General features: G+C 53.6%; 1 protein-coding gene across 1 annotated transcript; it reads right to left on the minus strand.

Annotated features, from left to right (window-relative positions):
- Positions 1 to 1164: 1164 nt before the first annotated feature.
- On the minus strand, positions 1165 to 2751 carry SLC18A3 (solute carrier family 18 member A3; the record flags this gene model as incomplete). The annotated part of the gene is made up of 1 exon (XM_081247378.1): positions 1165 to 2751. The coding sequence occupies one exon, from the start codon at positions 2749 to 2751 to the stop codon at positions 1165 to 1167; it is 1587 nt and encodes a 528-aa protein (XP_081103504.1).
- Between the last annotated feature and the right edge of the window lie 13283 nt (positions 2752 to 16034).

Genomic DNA, 16034 nt, shown 5'->3' on the forward strand with positions numbered 1-16034 from the left:
TGCAGCCCTCGGGAGGCCACAGGTTACAGGACTGGGAGTGGTGCACACACGCTGGTCTGGGACTCTGGGGACCCCCACTCAAGGTGGGGAGACTTCTCTGGCAGCCCTGGGCGCTTGCTTGCACTCAGGACCGTGTAGGGTGGGGTTGGTATCAGCTCTCACACTATCATTCTCTCCAGCCCTGACTCAAGCCCGCATAGCTGGGACACAGCGGACACATCGACAACTGTTCCTCCACTCCTCGTAGGATAGAGTCCAGCGGTCTAACGAACACACACACATCACACACACGCATCTCGAGAAATCAAGCCCTTAAAGATCTGGCCGGTTTTTTTTCAGCTGCTCATAACAGTTCCACCCCTATTCCCTTTCGGAGACTGGACAGGACGGGTTGCCAGGCTCGAAGGGAAGGGAAGCTTGGGCGCCTAAGAGCTCTGTCTTAGACTCAGGGTGTGTCCTCAAGGGGCGGGACCAGCGCACCCGAGGGAGAGGGTCCTCAGGCTCCCCCGGGCGGCGCCCTGGGGCGCTGCGCTAGGCCTAGGTGAGGGAGGGGCTGTCGCGGGCTGAGACCGGACTAGGCACCAGGGTGTTTGGGGGTGGGAGCCCTTGTTGAGTTTGCTTCTTTCGTATCTCCTTTTCCAGGTAGCAAAAGAGCAACAGGCTTCCTGCGTGCCCGCTGGATTTGGGTTAGACCCAGATCACCCTCCCATTCTGCCCTGGCCCCTAGCCCGGCCGCCCACCCCATCAGTAAAGAGACTCGGTCTCGTACAGATATAGTTTATTGATTCGGCCCGGAGGCACCGCGGCGCAGCGGGCCAAGTTGGCACTGGGAGGAAGGGAAGGAAGGACAAACAGAGGCACGGCTCTACATCGGGGAGCGCCGAGGTGGCGACCCGCGCGCCTCTTCCTCTTTGCCAGGAGCACATCAGTTCACGTGCCTCGGTGCTCCACGCCCCATTGGAGGAAAGGGAGGAGGACACAGAAAGGGTCATAGAGAGGGGACTCGGGCAGGGGAAATCAAGACAGAGGAGGGGCTGGGGTACTCGCTGGAGGAGGCGGGACCTGAGCCTGAGCTGGCCAGTGTGCTCACAGAGCAGCCACCTTGACCCGGGGGTGGGAGTGGGGTGGGGAGTGGGCGGGTGGCCTGGAGGAGAAGCGGGGCTGCTAGCTGCGGGTGTAGTAGTCGTAGTCGTCCTCGCATGCGTCAAAGGGGCCTGGCGGGCTGCGAGGCGCGCCTTCCCGGTCGGACAGAGGGCGCTCCCGCAGGCGCACAGCATCGTATAGACCCTGCGGTGGCTCATCCAGCAGCACATCGCGCTCGGAGCGGGAGCGCTTCAGGCGGCCCACGTTGCGCAGCAGCAGCAGGACGGGCGCATACAGCAGGTTGGCCAGGCCCATAACAAGGCTAAGCTGCTCAAAGCCAAGCGAGTGCACGATGTGGCCCGCCACTATGGGCCCGAGCGCATAGGCCACGCAATAGGATATATCGGCAATGGCGTAGACGCTGCCGTAGACCGAGACGTGGCGCACGTCCACAAGAAAGGCGAGCGTGGGCAGCAGCGCCGTGTCCACCAGCGCAATGCCGAAGCAGAGGCCGCAGAGCGAGGCCACTAGTGGTGCGAAGGAGCGGCAGGCGGGCACCAAGCACGAGCTGGCGCCTATCACTGCCAGCCCGAAGGCGCCGTACAGCCACTGCAGGTGGGGGTAGCGCGCTGCCAGTCGCACTGTGAGGTACACGCCTAGCACGTGCGGCACGAAGGCTGGCAGCCAGGCTATGCCTGCGTCCCACTCGGACGCCGCCATCGTGTGCTCCATCCACGTGGCGATGGTGGGCTCGAGAAAGGCGAGGGGGATGTTGCAGGTGGTGAGCGCGCCTGCCACCACGGCGATGTAGGGGTCCAGCATGAGGCGGTGGATAGGCGTGCCCACTGGCAGGTTGGCCCGCGCCCGCGCCGCGGCGGAGAAGGGCTTGGCCACGACCAGCAGCAGCAGGGCGTCGAGCAGCGAAACCATGGCGAGCACCAGAAAGGGCGCGGTCTTGCCCACGAACTTGTGGAGGAACCCCCCGAAGGGCGGCGCCACTAGGCTTCCGAAGCTGATGAAGGCCAGCGCCAAGCCCAGGGCACGACTGCGCTCCGGCTCCTCAGGATACTTGTCGGCGATCATGGCAATGCCAGACGTGTCCGCGAAGGCCGAGCCGAGACCCTGCAGGCTGCGCGCGGCGAAGAGCGTCGCGTAGTCCTCCGCGAAGGCAAACATCACTGTAGAGGCGAACAGTACGCCCAGGCCCATAAGCAGCGGCAAGTCATAGCTCATGCGGTCGATGAAGGTCCCGCTCAGGGGGTTCACCAGCAGCTGCAGGATGGCCTTGGAGGCAAACAGCACCCCGATCTTCACGTCCTCGTTGTCGGTGGGGTACTGGGGCTGCGCGGTAGACCTGGCCGGCATCGCGGCCGTCGAGGACTCCGAGGTGTTGACAGTGTCGGCACTGGCATTGGCCGGAGTGGGCGGCGGCAGGGCGGTCACACACACTTTGGAAGTCAGGGTGGGCTTCTCGCTGGCCGAGTGCACATAGAAGGGCACGATGGGCACGATGACCATGTACAGCATGTTGTCCAGGAGCAGCGCCACGCACACGATGACCAGCACGAGGCGCCGCTGCCGCCGGGGATCTTGCAGCGCCGCGCCCACCGCCTCCGACAGCTTGCTGGCTGCCGCCGGGGCCTGACCCGCCGGCGCCTCGGGTTCCATCACCCGCACCCCGCCGCTCTTCCGAGGACGCTTCGGCCGGGGCCGGGCGCGCGCGCCCTGCAGTGCAGAGACCAGGGCGCGGAACTTCGGGGGACCCTGCTCGCCGGGAAAGGCAAGGACCCTGTCCGGCGAGGCGCCGCCGCTCTCCGGAACCGAGCTCGGGACCCGCCGCCGCTGGGCTCAGGGGCGGTCAGGAAAGGCGGCCGTGCCAAGGCGCCGGAGCCGGAGAATGAGCGCTCTGAGGCTCGGGCGCGCAGGGAGCCACCCCCGCAGCGCTGAGAGGCCGCCTGAGCAGGCCGAGGGGCATGCTGCTGCCGCCCGCCCGCCGGCTCGCTCGCCCCGCCGCCCTCCCCTCCCCTCCCCTCGCGTCGGCTCTTGCCTCCTCCGCCGCCGCCTACTCTTTTTCTTTTACACTCGGGGCTGTGACGCGGCGAGTCTCGGCCCCCGAGTGGTGCCCGGGCCACTTGCGTCGCTCGTGCTAATGCGACGTCGGCGGGGCGGGGGCTGGGGGCGGGGCGCTGCCGGGAGGGGGTCCTCTCCCCAGATGCGCCAAGGCTGGAAGCCCCAGAAAGGGGTCTCGGTGCGGAAAGAGTCCTGGCCAAGCCCCTGAGGATGGGTGCGCCGCGCGACAAGCGGGTTCTCCGCCCCCGCAGTTCTAGGACTCGTGGGGTCCGCGCCCGCTCTTCTCCCCGCGGAAAGGGGCACACAGCGGCCGCTTTCCCCCGGCCCCGCGGGAGAGGGGTCGCTAGGGGCTCCAGATCTCCGCCTTAGCCTGGATCTCAGCGCGCAGCGGGTAAGGAGTCCCCGAGGTGAGCCGCGGCTACGTCCATCTGTTCTCGCAGCTGGAATGTGGGGCGGTGACTGGAGGGGCGCCGACGACCGATCCCTCAACCCTTTCTCTGGCCCCGCCCCCTGGCCCCTTCCACGCCGGGGAGGGGAGGCGCAGACTGCTGGACTGGGTTCCGACCGACCGGCCCTTCGGGAGAATGTCACAGTAGAGAACTCCTGACTGTGAGCATCTGGAGATTGAGGGGAGAAGTCGCTTCGTCCCCACCCGGGGCCCCCAATATCAGCTCTGCCCCGCCCACCCTACCGCTTTCCCCACCTCCTTCTCCTAACCAGTGCGCCCCCTTTCCGTTTTAACTGTCCGGGTTCGGCAGCTCCGCCTCTTCTCCCTTCCCGCCTCCTCACGCCCTCCCCGTTCTAACTCCTCCCAGGCAGTCTTCGCACTACACCAAGCCCTCCCTCCGCTCCTGCGAGGTCCCGCCCCCTTCCCAACCCCACCCCCACCTCCAATCTCCAGAGCTGCCTCCAAGTCCCGGGTGGGTTCAGGGAGTGATGTGGCAGGGGTCTACGCCTGGAGCTGTAAGAGACCCCGCGTGGGCGCCGAAACCATTTCCTGGGCAGGATCCAGCAGCTTTGCTCTCAGCAGAGGCTCAAGGGGGGCTCACCTTAAGAGGGCCACACCCGCTGAGACGCCCCGTTCTCAGAAGACAAGGTGAGCGGCCCTGGCTTTGCGCTGGGCCTAATACGTCCCCAGCGTGGACCATGGATGGCACATCGAGTCCATGTTCGGGTCTGCGGACTGGCCGGAGAGAGGCTCTGAGGCGGTGGAGGCTGGGAGATTTGTGCTGTTGAGATTACAGTTTGTCTCTTTCTACCAGAGTCAGAGAGGATTCTTCCCATCCTTCTGGCCTCAAAAGCAAACTACCATTAGATACGGCTTCTTCCCTTACGGTGCTCCCCACCCCGAAGGAGGCATCCTGATACAGTGGAAAGAACTTGGGCTTTAGAGGCAGAGGACTGAGATGGCTCCTGGCTCTGCCACCTACTAGTTAGGGCGCCTGGGAGGAAGTGGGGGAAATCACTTCGCCTCTCTATCCCTCAGTTTCTTTATCTGTAAAATGGTTAATAGTACCCACTGCTTAGGGTGCCTGGCACACAATAAGAGCAATGTAAGTGGCTGCTGTGGTTATTATTATCATCTGTAAGATGTGTTGTTTTATCTTCATTTTACACTTGTGGGTCTTGTAAAGAGCAGATAAAAGTTTCAGGGGTACGCTGGCTTCCTGGCTAGCCCCGCTGGTTAAGCAGGCATTATCATTCCAGGCTGTGTCTTGGCTGGTGAGAGGCCCAGAAGGCATTGGAAAGTTGGCTTCTGTCCCTGAGATAGCTGTCGGATGAGGTGATGGAGACCAGCACACCAGGGTGAGAGGCGGCAGCCTTGCCACCCATTGCCCAATCTCTCCACCCACCCAGACACCCCAGGGAAGGAGAAGAAACTCTTCCACTTAAGGAGTTGCCAACACGTGCTCTGAAGTGGCCAAACTGTCCTCTGTCTGAGGGACGGAAAAAGTTCCAGTATGGGGACAGGCCTGGCTCTGGATGACCTTGGGCAAGTCACAGCCTCTCTCTGGGCTCCAGCCTTGGTCTCTGTTAAGTAAGGGGTTAGGGGACTCCTAACTCGCTGCAGCCCTCAGCAGGAAATGGGTGCTGTAGAAGGGCTCTGTTGGGTGAGATAATTATTTTAAATTTTATTTGAAGGCCGTTAGTCAGTACACACCCTCTCTAGCTCATTGCAGTCTTTCTCCAGCTGGCTTCACAAATTTACATCACCTGCCTCGCTCTCTGGTCTTTTGAGTTTGAGACCTCTGGTCCTCTGACTCTCCCATTATGAGTCTTTTAAAGGGACAGTCTTCCAACCTACTGAGCAATTATTATTTATGCATATGTTGTTTGCCTTATCTGATTTGAAAAAGGGGGGTTGGAATTTAAGGCAGAAGTTTTCTGTCTCGTGGCTAAAGAACAGTGGAATCTTTGAGAAGAGAAACTTTCCCAGGGCCTTCAAGATGCAGATCCCTTCTTCCAGCTCTCTGGCCCACAGAATTCATGGCTGTCCCTGAGCATGAAGGCAAGTTATCTCTGGGCTCATGCCTAATTCTCCAGTCCTCTGTTCCCCTATGGCAGGAAACAGGTTCATTTATTAAGCACATCTCTGTGCCAGAGGTGTTGTGTGTGCTGCTTTATTTAATTCTCACTCAATCCTGGTTCAGTGTAGGTGCTATTTCCCCTGTCTTATTGATGAGGAAGTTGGGCATGGAGAAGCTGGGTCACTTGCCTGAGATTCCAGCAGTAGAGCCTAAATTTAAACCCAGGCCATGGGGACCAGTCTTGTTGTCCTCATGCTGCTTCCCTATTCCTTGTGCCTCATCAAACCCCTGCTGCTCTTAGTACAAAGCGACCACACCCTCCCTGGCAGTGCCAAGGAGAGGGGCGGATGAAGATCCATGGAAGGAAAAGAGGCCAGGATGGACTGATGCCTCCCTCCAAAGCAGCAGCCCTCCACACAAAATCCCCCAGGACATCCCTCCCAAAACACACACACACACACACACACCCCAGACTTCACCCAGGCAGGCAGGCAGGCAAGAAGGAAGGAAGGAAGGAAGGAAGGAAGGAAGAAAGAAAGATGGTCCAGGACCAGCTCCTTAAGGAAGCTCCAGGGACACTAAATTCTCTCACCCTCCAACTTCCAGCTTAGAAGGCAACCCCCTACCCGTGCATCAGCAGCCCCAAGGACTAGGGTGGAGGAGTTGGCAGCAGACCAGGACGCCTTGCCTCAGCAAAAAGCTGAGCCTTGGCAGGAGGGGAACAACCTCTATTCTGGCACTAGCCTGCGGGGAGCTGTCCAGGGTGCTGGTACAGGCTTTGCAACTTGCCAACCAGCCTCCCTCAAGGGCCCTGACCCTCCATCTTCCTGCACCTGTGGCTTCCTCTTCACCAGAACTCTTGGTAAATTCCTTCCCAGAGAGTTCTCTATCTGAGCATAACTTGCAGGCAAAAGGGAACTTCCCATCCAATTCTTTTGGAGAAAATGAAAGCAATTTTTTCTCTCTTTTCCTCAACCAGATGTAGTAACTATTACTGGAGAGTACATATCTAGTAAGTGGAATGCGTAAAGCAAGGAACTTATTTATAAGACACATAGATGTGTTTATAAAGTGCCAGGCACTGTTCTAAGCATTTTGTAAACATTAAATCATTTAATCCTTTATCAACCTTCATACTACCTTTTTGCGGGTAAGGACACCAAGGTATAGAAATTCATCCACAGTCAGAGAGCTCACAAGTGGTGGAGACAGACTTCATATGCAGGCTAGCTCCAGCATCCAGCTCTCAGCCACCATGCTGTCCTGCTCCAGGATGAATGAAGATTATGAGATGACTTACTTGAAAGTATCTAGCTCAAGGCCTGACACTTAGTGGGAGCTTAATTATTATTGCTTTGTATGGATAGAGACAGGTTGATAATTTCTGGCTGACAATCTTCCTTCTCATTTTATCCATTGCCTACAGTTGTGACCTCAGTCTGCTAGGAAAAAAAATTTTTTTCTACACCGGACTAGTGCCACAGTGGAGCTTGCTGGGGACTCGGGGAGTCCTGGTATGTCGCAGCTTGGGGAGGGGCTGGAAGGATAGCCAACTTGCACCTGTGCCTGAGTGAGGTCTGGTGTGTGTGTGTGTGTGTGTGTGTATTTGGGGGGGTCCTGGGGGAGTTGTGTATGGAGGGGTGCTGCTTTGGAGGGAGGCATCAATCCATCATGGCCTCTTTTCTGAGAAGGTCATGGACCGGGTCAATTCCAGGGCCTTGCCATTTGTTGCTTCACTGAAACATCTGGTCCCAGAGATGGGAAATGGCCATGTTTCTGTGGAGCAGCAGATTGATGTTGGTGGTGGCAGTGTGTGGGCAGGGCACCTGCTCTTGATTTATTATTTCTTTGTCTCCCAGAAAGCACTTGAGTGCCGGCTTCATTCCAGTGAGGCTCATGAGCCTCTCTGGATTCCAATACTGGGAAGGGGGTTGCAGTTTACCCTGCCCTCGCCACCCCCTCCCTTGTGTGCTTCCTCAGGGGGGGCCTCAGGGCCTCAGCATCACTTAATTAATTTAGGTTTCCCCAGCCACATATTTTCAGATTCAAAGGAACAGAGCGGCCCTGTCAGCCTTTCCCGGAAGCCTGTGAGTCTGGTGGCTGGAAGCCAGAAGGACTACGTGCCTGCCTGCCCGCCCTTGGCCAGCCTGTCCTTAGGGACCAGACTTGCCTTATGCACAGCATAGTTGGGCTCCAATGGGAAAAGAAGGGGACTGCAGCTTCTGCACTGTGTGTGGGACTTGTAGCTCCTCTGTATAGCTCCCAGAGGAGGGACTGCCTCTACCCGCTTTCCTGTAAATCACTGAGTGGAAGCAGAGCCTCAAAATCCCCTTTGTCTCTGCTTCCTCCACTCACTTCCCACCCCAATCAAATGAGTTTCTCAGGTTCATCTCCCTCCTCCATCAAGACCACCCCTGCCCCTGGCACAGACTGCACATCTTCCTTTGCACTGGGGCAGTCAATTACCTTCCAACTTGTCCTTTGCCTCCTGACCTGGCCAATCCACTCCTGCACAGATGCCAAACTTCTTTTCTCTGTAAAGTTTCAGGCACGTTCTCAGGGACCAACATACCTTGCAGGGGCCCCTGATGCCTGGGACTAGGGTCCATCTTCTTCTCCCAGCCTCATGGCTTTCCACAACCTGCCCCCTACCTCCCATTCTCCCTGTCTTCCCTAATGGCCACAGGAGCTTCCACCTCTCCACTTTTTTAAAAATTTAATTTAATTTTTTTATACAGCAGGTTCTTATTAGTTATCTGTTTTGTACATATTAGTGTATATATGTCAAGCCCAATCTCCCAATTCATCCCACCACCACCCCCAACCCCGCTTCCCCCCTTGGTGTCCATACGTTTGTTCTCTACATCTGTGTCTTTATTTCTGCCTTGCAAACTGGTTCATCTGTACCATTTTTCTAGATTCCACATATATGCGATAATATACAATATTTGATTTCCTCTTTCTGACTTACTGAACTCTGTATGACAGTCTCTAGGTCCATCCACGTCTCTACAAATGACCCAATTTCATTCCTTTTTAAGGCTAATATTCCACTGTATATATGTACCACATCTTCTTTATCCATGCATCTGTTGATGAGCATTTAGGTTGCTTCCATGACCTGGCTATTGTAAATAGTGCTGCAATGAACATTAGGGTGCATGTGTCTTTTTGAATTGTGGTTTTCTCTGGGTTTATGCCCAGTAGTGGGATTGCTGGGTCCCACTTTGAACGGGAAGTTCTCTTGGCCCATGCCCAGCTTTGCCTCTCCTTGGTTGCCATATCTTCCTGATTCCTGAAATAATGTGAATAACCTCCCTTTCCTCCCAGCATGAATCCCCTTGCATTATCTACTCCCTATCAGGAGTTCATCCCACGTGGTGGTGGACCTGTTCCCCCATACCAGCCTGAGAGCTCCTTGAAGGCAGGATCTGTGTCTGGGTGTCTAATAACAGGATTTTGCTTGTTATGCCTTCTGTAGGGCACTGGCCATAAAACTGAGGAGGAACTGATGTGTCAGTGGTTTTTAAATCCATCTCTATATTTATTAAAATGAAAATTAATCACATAAGTAGTACATAAATAGAAATTGCTCACAGAGATTGCTCATAGAAATTAGGGCATTATACATGTTTCTTTCTGGCCCCCAACCCTGGTCCCTTCTGTTACCTCTCAGACTACCACTGTTACTGTTTTTAGCATGTATTTTCCAAGCCCTTTCTAAACCCTCTCCATACATATCTATGAACCCATATAAAATGTAACATAAGCAGCCTCTGTGTTTAAATAAGTATATTTTTACATAAATGTTGTTATATATGTATCATTCTGCAGTTCTCTCCTTTTCCACCCAACAATGTATCCACTTTAGTCTATACAGAAACAGCACGATTTTCTTAGCTATTGCACATTATTTTTTGTTATGAGCATACCCCAGTGTTTACAGCTATTTCCTTAGGTGGACATTTGGGTTATGTCTAATTTTTAGGTGTGACAATGTTGCAATGAATCTCCTTGTGCTTGTATGGAGGTGCTTCCCCCAGAGATACACCAACAACTTGGTAGATCCTAGCAAACTGTGTGCTTTTTAAATTTGAAAAGAAATTTCTAAATTGCCCTCCAAAGTGGCTGCATAAGTGTATACCCTCACAAAGCAGAGGACACAGTCCTAAATACCCTTGCTAACACTTGCTCTTTTCTTTTTCCCTTTTGTCAATCTGATGGGAGAAAAATGGTATTCATTATTGTTTTAATTACATTATTGTTTTAATTGGCTGACTACCTTTTCATATGTGTATTAACCATTTGCATTTTCTTTTTTTGTAAATTGATGCTATTTTCTTTCCCCATTTTTCTATTAGATTCTTTGTCTTTTTTCTTCCTGAGTTGTAGTAATTCTCATTAAATAGAATATCATCATTTAATAGAATAACATAATTAAATAAAATATCTTTGCCCTGGACCTGTCCATTGTGGCTAAAACTGGTGTTCCTTCTTCACTACTAGAAGTTATCAGTTATACTTATTGGGCAGGATAAATTAGAGTGGATGTGGTGAAGTGGCCACACCAATTAAAACCCTTCAGAGCCTCTTCATCATCAATGGGAAAGAGTCCAAATTCTTTAGCTTGACATGAAAGGTCCTCTATAATTCATCTACCTCTATGGTCTCAATATGATGCCTGGATTTGATTCCTATTCCATCACCTGTCTAACCTTAAGCAAATTTTCTTAAATTCTCTGGATCTAGTTTCCATCATTTAAAAAACTGTACAGAGTTGCCTCTCCTCTGCAAGTTTCTAACTCTCTGACCTTGTGAAAAATTACTTAACCTCTCCAAACCTTACTTACACATTTGTAAAATGGGTGCATTGACAATGCCTCACAGGGTTTGGTATTGTTGGAATGAGATTCCTTGTGAAGTAAGTTGATGCTGTTGTTAATTATACCTCTCCCTAGCCACCTAGGTGACTTCTACTCATCTTTTACGATAAAATCAAGCTTCTTTGTACCACCTTCCAAATAAAACTGATTTCTCCTTCCCTTGGATCAGTTCCATGTGTCTATCACTGTACTTGTCATACTGTATAATGAGGATGTGTTCATGTGTCTGTTTCCTCTACCAGGGGGTGTGTCCTTGCAGGAAGGGTCTGAGGTGGCTGGGTTGTGCTCAGCACCTGGTACACAACACACCCAATAGATGACTGTGCAACGGAAGAACAGAACTGTTTATCACTTTTGAAAAGGGTAGACTTTCTCATTGTGCCAAAATTCTGTTGAGCCTAGAATGGAGAGAGGAACACTTAGAGAAAAGCTTAAGTGTTCCTGAAAAATACCCCAGATATACCCTGGGGATAGCCAGGAAACATGTTTGCTTTAAGGCACATTGACAGTGCAGCCTCGCTGAAAAGCTTCCCTGGTTGACCAGTTCAGTAGGCAAAAGATAGTTAAGGGAAACCCTGTATTTTACATTCGGAGTTGGTTCTGTTGGGAAAACCAAGAAGATCGATGAAGACTGCCAGCCAGCTCTCCTGGTTTTGGAGGCTTGTCTTGATCCAAAAAGTGAGCACTGATCAGTCAGAGTCACTTCCATTGTCAGACCCGAAAGGTGTAGGTTTGAGGCAGGGAAATCTTGGGGGCCAGCAGGAGGGAGGGCAGAGGATTACCACGGAAGGATGTTCCTTGCAGATGCGTGCTGCACAGGGCTGCATCCCCAGCACCCAGCACACTCTCTGCACACAGAAGGGCTCAGTGAAAAATCCAAGGGAGATGCTTGCTTTGGAGCAAATTGTTCTGAATGCATATGTAGTGACCATCTTCACTGAGGACCAGGGAAACCCTCTGTGCTTGGGTAATGTCACACGTTCAAGATCATCTGTCTCGAAGCCTTTGAAAACTGATTCCCTCTCAGCGGGGCCCAGGTGTGGGTGATGAAGATGCAAGGAGGAGCCCTCATCGGGTGAGAGGGCTGGCCCTGCAGGGCCTGCATACTATGTACACCCCACCTCCGCCCCAGGCTCCAAGTCATTGGGGAGGGATGGGTCTGAGTTGTGAACATGGGTCTGGAGAGGGCAGCGGTGCTGCAAACTCAGCCCCGTTTCCCTGACTTGTGTGTAAGTGGCTGGAAGTTGGTCCTTTCTCAGGCTGCCTGCCAGCACCTTCTCTAGGCATGTCTGTGATGTAAGAGAGGTCAGCAAGGAGTCCTAGTGTGACCCCTGGCCCTGTGCCAGACACAGTGGAAGGCTTTTACCATTATTAGCTTTCAATATCATAACACCCCTGTGAACTAAGTGTTCTTCTGGGCTGGCCCCATTGTATAAATTGGCAATGCAGGGGCTTGAGTAATGTGCCATGGTCACAGGGCTGTCTGACTCATGCCCATGGGTTTATCCATTTGGCCATGTGACTTCTGTGCTTTTGGGGGCTGTGGAGTTTCTCTGTGACCTCCAGAGCCCTGCTCTTTCCCCCTGACCTGTGTGCAGGGTCATAGTTGCCATCCTCCCCTGGATGCTGGGGACCACACAGCCCCAGATACAGAGGCTGTACCTGACTCCTCCTTCTCCAGACATTCTGACCTCTGTCCTTATTATCTCATGCTAGGACTCTTGCAGTAGCCTCGTGGCAGACCCCCCGCCTTCAGTATTGCCACTAGCTCCTGACCCCCCAAACTGCTCTCACAGTCAACGTTTTACAACATAAATCTTCCCCATAGTAGGCACTCAATAGATATTTGTTAAATCGGTCATCCTGCTTTAAATTCCCATTGCCTGGGGTCAAATTCAAAAGGTAACCTTGGCTTTCAAGGCCCTCAGTGTGTGACTCCAGCCCCTCCCCATGCTGCTTCTCTTGGCACAGCTTACCACACATGCACAGCTGCCTGTCCAGGACACCAGGGTCCTGACATGCCGTGTTGCACTGGCATCCACGTTTTCTTTCCCAGCAGAATAAGTAACACCACTGGGAGCATCCTGGCCCACGTGCACACACCTCAAACCTAGCGCTTGCAGGGCAGCTTCCAGGCTTGGATTGCATGTCTTCCCCCCACCTTGACCTGTATTTAATCCATCTAACATCTCCAAAGCCCACAGTGATGCCTCACAGGCAGAAAAACATCTGGGGATGGTTTGTGCCATTTGCACATACAGATGTGTGTATCGATACCTCCGAAGTGAGACATGCTCTTGTTTCCACTATATTTATGTTGAATGCTGGTCATAACCCACTAACCTCGATTTATAACCAGAAAATGGTCGGTGCCTTGCAGCTTGTAAAGCTTGGCGCTGGCTCACTTCTTCCTGACAACGGCTTTATCATGTTGATACTATGATTCTCTCCCATGTATATCTGATGACTCTGAGATACAGAGAGATGAAATAACTCACTGGCGGTCACACAGCCAGGGAGAAACAGAGCCAGGGTTTGAATCCAGGTAGGTGGCCCCAGAGCCCATGCTCCCAACGCCCACAAACGTGGCTTTGATGATTGATCGGGGCTCGAGGTTCTGGTAGGACAAGAGGCCGCAGTGAGCCCTGCTGCAGAGGTGGCTCCCAGCTCCCTCCACCCCCTTCGGAAGTGGCCAGAAGGAAAAAAAGAGCTGGAGTGCTCCCTTCCCCTCCGAGGTCGAGCTACAGCTGTACCTCCAGGGATGAGGGGGCAGTTAGCTTGTGCTGAAGTGCGGGTATCGGGATCTGGGACCAGGGAGAGCAGGGTGTGAGGGAGGGCTGGTGGACACGTGAACAGGGCTGCGAAGCATAAAGCCAACTGCAGGACGGCGATGCCCCCGGTCCTGCCTGTGATTGTGCACCGACAACAGCCAATGCTTCTCATGCACGAGCCGTGACCCTCTCAGATCTGTCACCACTGTGTCCCCGGCGCCTGGCACCGTGGTTGTGGAGCAAACAAATAAAAAGTGGCTTTTTTTTGGAGGCATTTGCAGGGAGGAAAGCGGAGCTCTGACCCTTTCTTGTTGAGGCACAAAGATATTAAAGTACCACTGAAGAACTTTAGGGGCCTGCGCCGTGGACATGTGACAAGATGGGGCCCTGGGATGAAGAAACTCTAGGTTACTAAGCTGGGGATTCCAACCCCTAAACTTCTGGTGATGTCGTGGGAGGTTCTGGAGAAAAACCTTATATCTTGATGAAAAGAACTGGCCCCCTGGGGCACAGGAAGGTGGCCCAGAACACCTCTGACTGACACTAACTCTGGCCATCCCGACCACCTGAGTCAAGTTCCATAGTGAGTCCTGACTCAGAGTTGTCTGAGTGCGGGAGGGGAATCCCCTGCATATCCCTGGAGCTCCAGATGGTGACACGGACAGGGACACAGAGACTTCATAGCCAGAGATATGAATACAGGTGTGTGGAGACCTCTCCCCATGTGGGTGTGCAGACTGGGCCCCCGACTGTGGGGAAGATCATGTGACTCAGTTGAAAGCATGATCAGCTTTGTATCAAGAAACTAACCAGAGCACTGTTTTCCCAGGTAATTAAGATGCTATTAATTAAACTCCATTTAAAGCTAGTTTCAAAACGAATTCTTGATGACACGTGTGTGCACCCCTCATAAGGAATGTGCCTGTCTCCTCTGGGCTGTGAGGCCTCAGCCGGGGGCTGGACCATTGGCAGGTTCCATGACTGTCCAGGCTGGTACAGGATGGACTGTCCATGGGTTTGTAAATGAATAAGTGACAGGTGGACTGGCACCATTTCTTCCCGTGAACTTCTCAGATGCCATCTGGTAGCAGACAGCATGACCTGGAACGTTTGTCTCGTCTGACCCCAGATATTGTGCAAATTCCAGCCTCCCTTGTGGAGTGTTTAGTCTGCACAGTTGATGGGCTCAGAAAGCCTGTGTCCTTCCTCTAGTGATGGGAAGGAGGGGTTGGGGTAGGCACACCCTGACCCATGCGGTGCAGGGGGAGGAGACCAATGTCACACTTTGAGGCAGGGGTTCCAGGTGGGAAGCCAGGTCAGGGGGCCGTGGGTAAGGGGTGGGGTGTGCTGGGGTGCAGAGCCCCGGGACTGGGGGGGCAAGTATGCCAGGGCCCCAGGGAGCCAACTGGCTTTTCATGACTAACTGAAGGGAGCAGTATAAAGATCCCCATGTTTGGGGTTTTTCTCAAGGATACAGTCCCAGATGTGGAATGACTTGTCCAAACGGTAGGACCATTTTTATGTCTCAACTCATACAGCCAAACGGCTTTCTAAAAGCATGACGTGGCCTCCATTCCCACTGTGAGGGTGCCTCTTTTCACCCTGACAACACCCAGGTTTATTACCTTAAAAAACTAACAAGCTAACCTGGGAACTATGTCATCTTGTTTAATTACTGTCCTTTGATGATTAGATGTCGGCCTCCTGCCCACCTGGCGGCCTCCAGGCACTCTGGTCTAGACCCCACCCTCGCCAAAGCTGGCAGGTCCTCTGTGTGCCTGCTCTACCCACCTCAGGTCCTTTGCACCTGCTCTCCCGTCTGCCTGGAAAGTAATCCATCTGCACGTCTCATTCCCTCATCTTTCTCCCATCCGCACTTATTAATGAAGCCTTCCCAGACCACCTTCCTTAAAATCGCACCCCAGTACTTCTTATCCCTCCCTAGCTGCTTTATTTTTTCCAGTGTACCTGTCCCCATGTGCACAGTTTATAGATTATGTTTACTGTCTGTCTCTCTTCCCTGGAATGGATGCCCCAGGAGGGCACACGGAAAGGGAAACAAGGCCAGGGTGCAGAGCTGAATGTTAGCTAGAAAGAGAGAAGCCAGCCACACTTTCCCCTACCAGCACCTAACTGCCACCCCTGCCCCTGCCTGGGGCCCAGCCCTGGCTGCTCAGCTGGAGTGGAGGAGGAGCTGAGGATGGGGAAGCCTGGGGGTGCGTCCTGGTGTCTGACCCCTCTGCTGCTCTTTGGGGAGGGCTGGGAGTGGAGGGAGAATCTTTCCACTGCCCCCCAGCAGGGTGTCAAGGCATGGGAGACCTCCCGGCCATTCTCTGCCTCAGCCTCAGTTCGGGTGACGGTGCACAGCCTGTAGCAAGGGCTGAGTGCATGGTCCCTCTGATAGGGAGCGCTGAAGTGTCCTGGGAGGTGAGGGTGGGGGCACTGGAGGTGGCAGGCACTGGCACTCCAAGGCCCTTGAGCGGCTGTTGAATTAATCCAGAGGGAGGGTGGGAAAGAGATGGTGTCCCTGGAGAAAAGCCAGGCTTCAGGGAAGCCCAGAGGTGGAGGGCGTGTTTGAGGAAAGTGTAACTTGGAGGAGTCGTCCATAGAGCCAGGTGGTGAAGGAAGGGCTACGGTGAGCTGATGACATGTGACTTTTTTTTTTTTAACATCTTTATTGGAGTATAATTGCTTTACAA

Source organism: Mesoplodon bidens (genome assembly GCF_964165515.1).
Source record: "Mesoplodon bidens genome assembly, chromosome: 1".
Lineage (NCBI taxonomy): Eukaryota > Metazoa > Chordata > Mammalia > Artiodactyla > Ziphiidae > Mesoplodon > Mesoplodon bidens.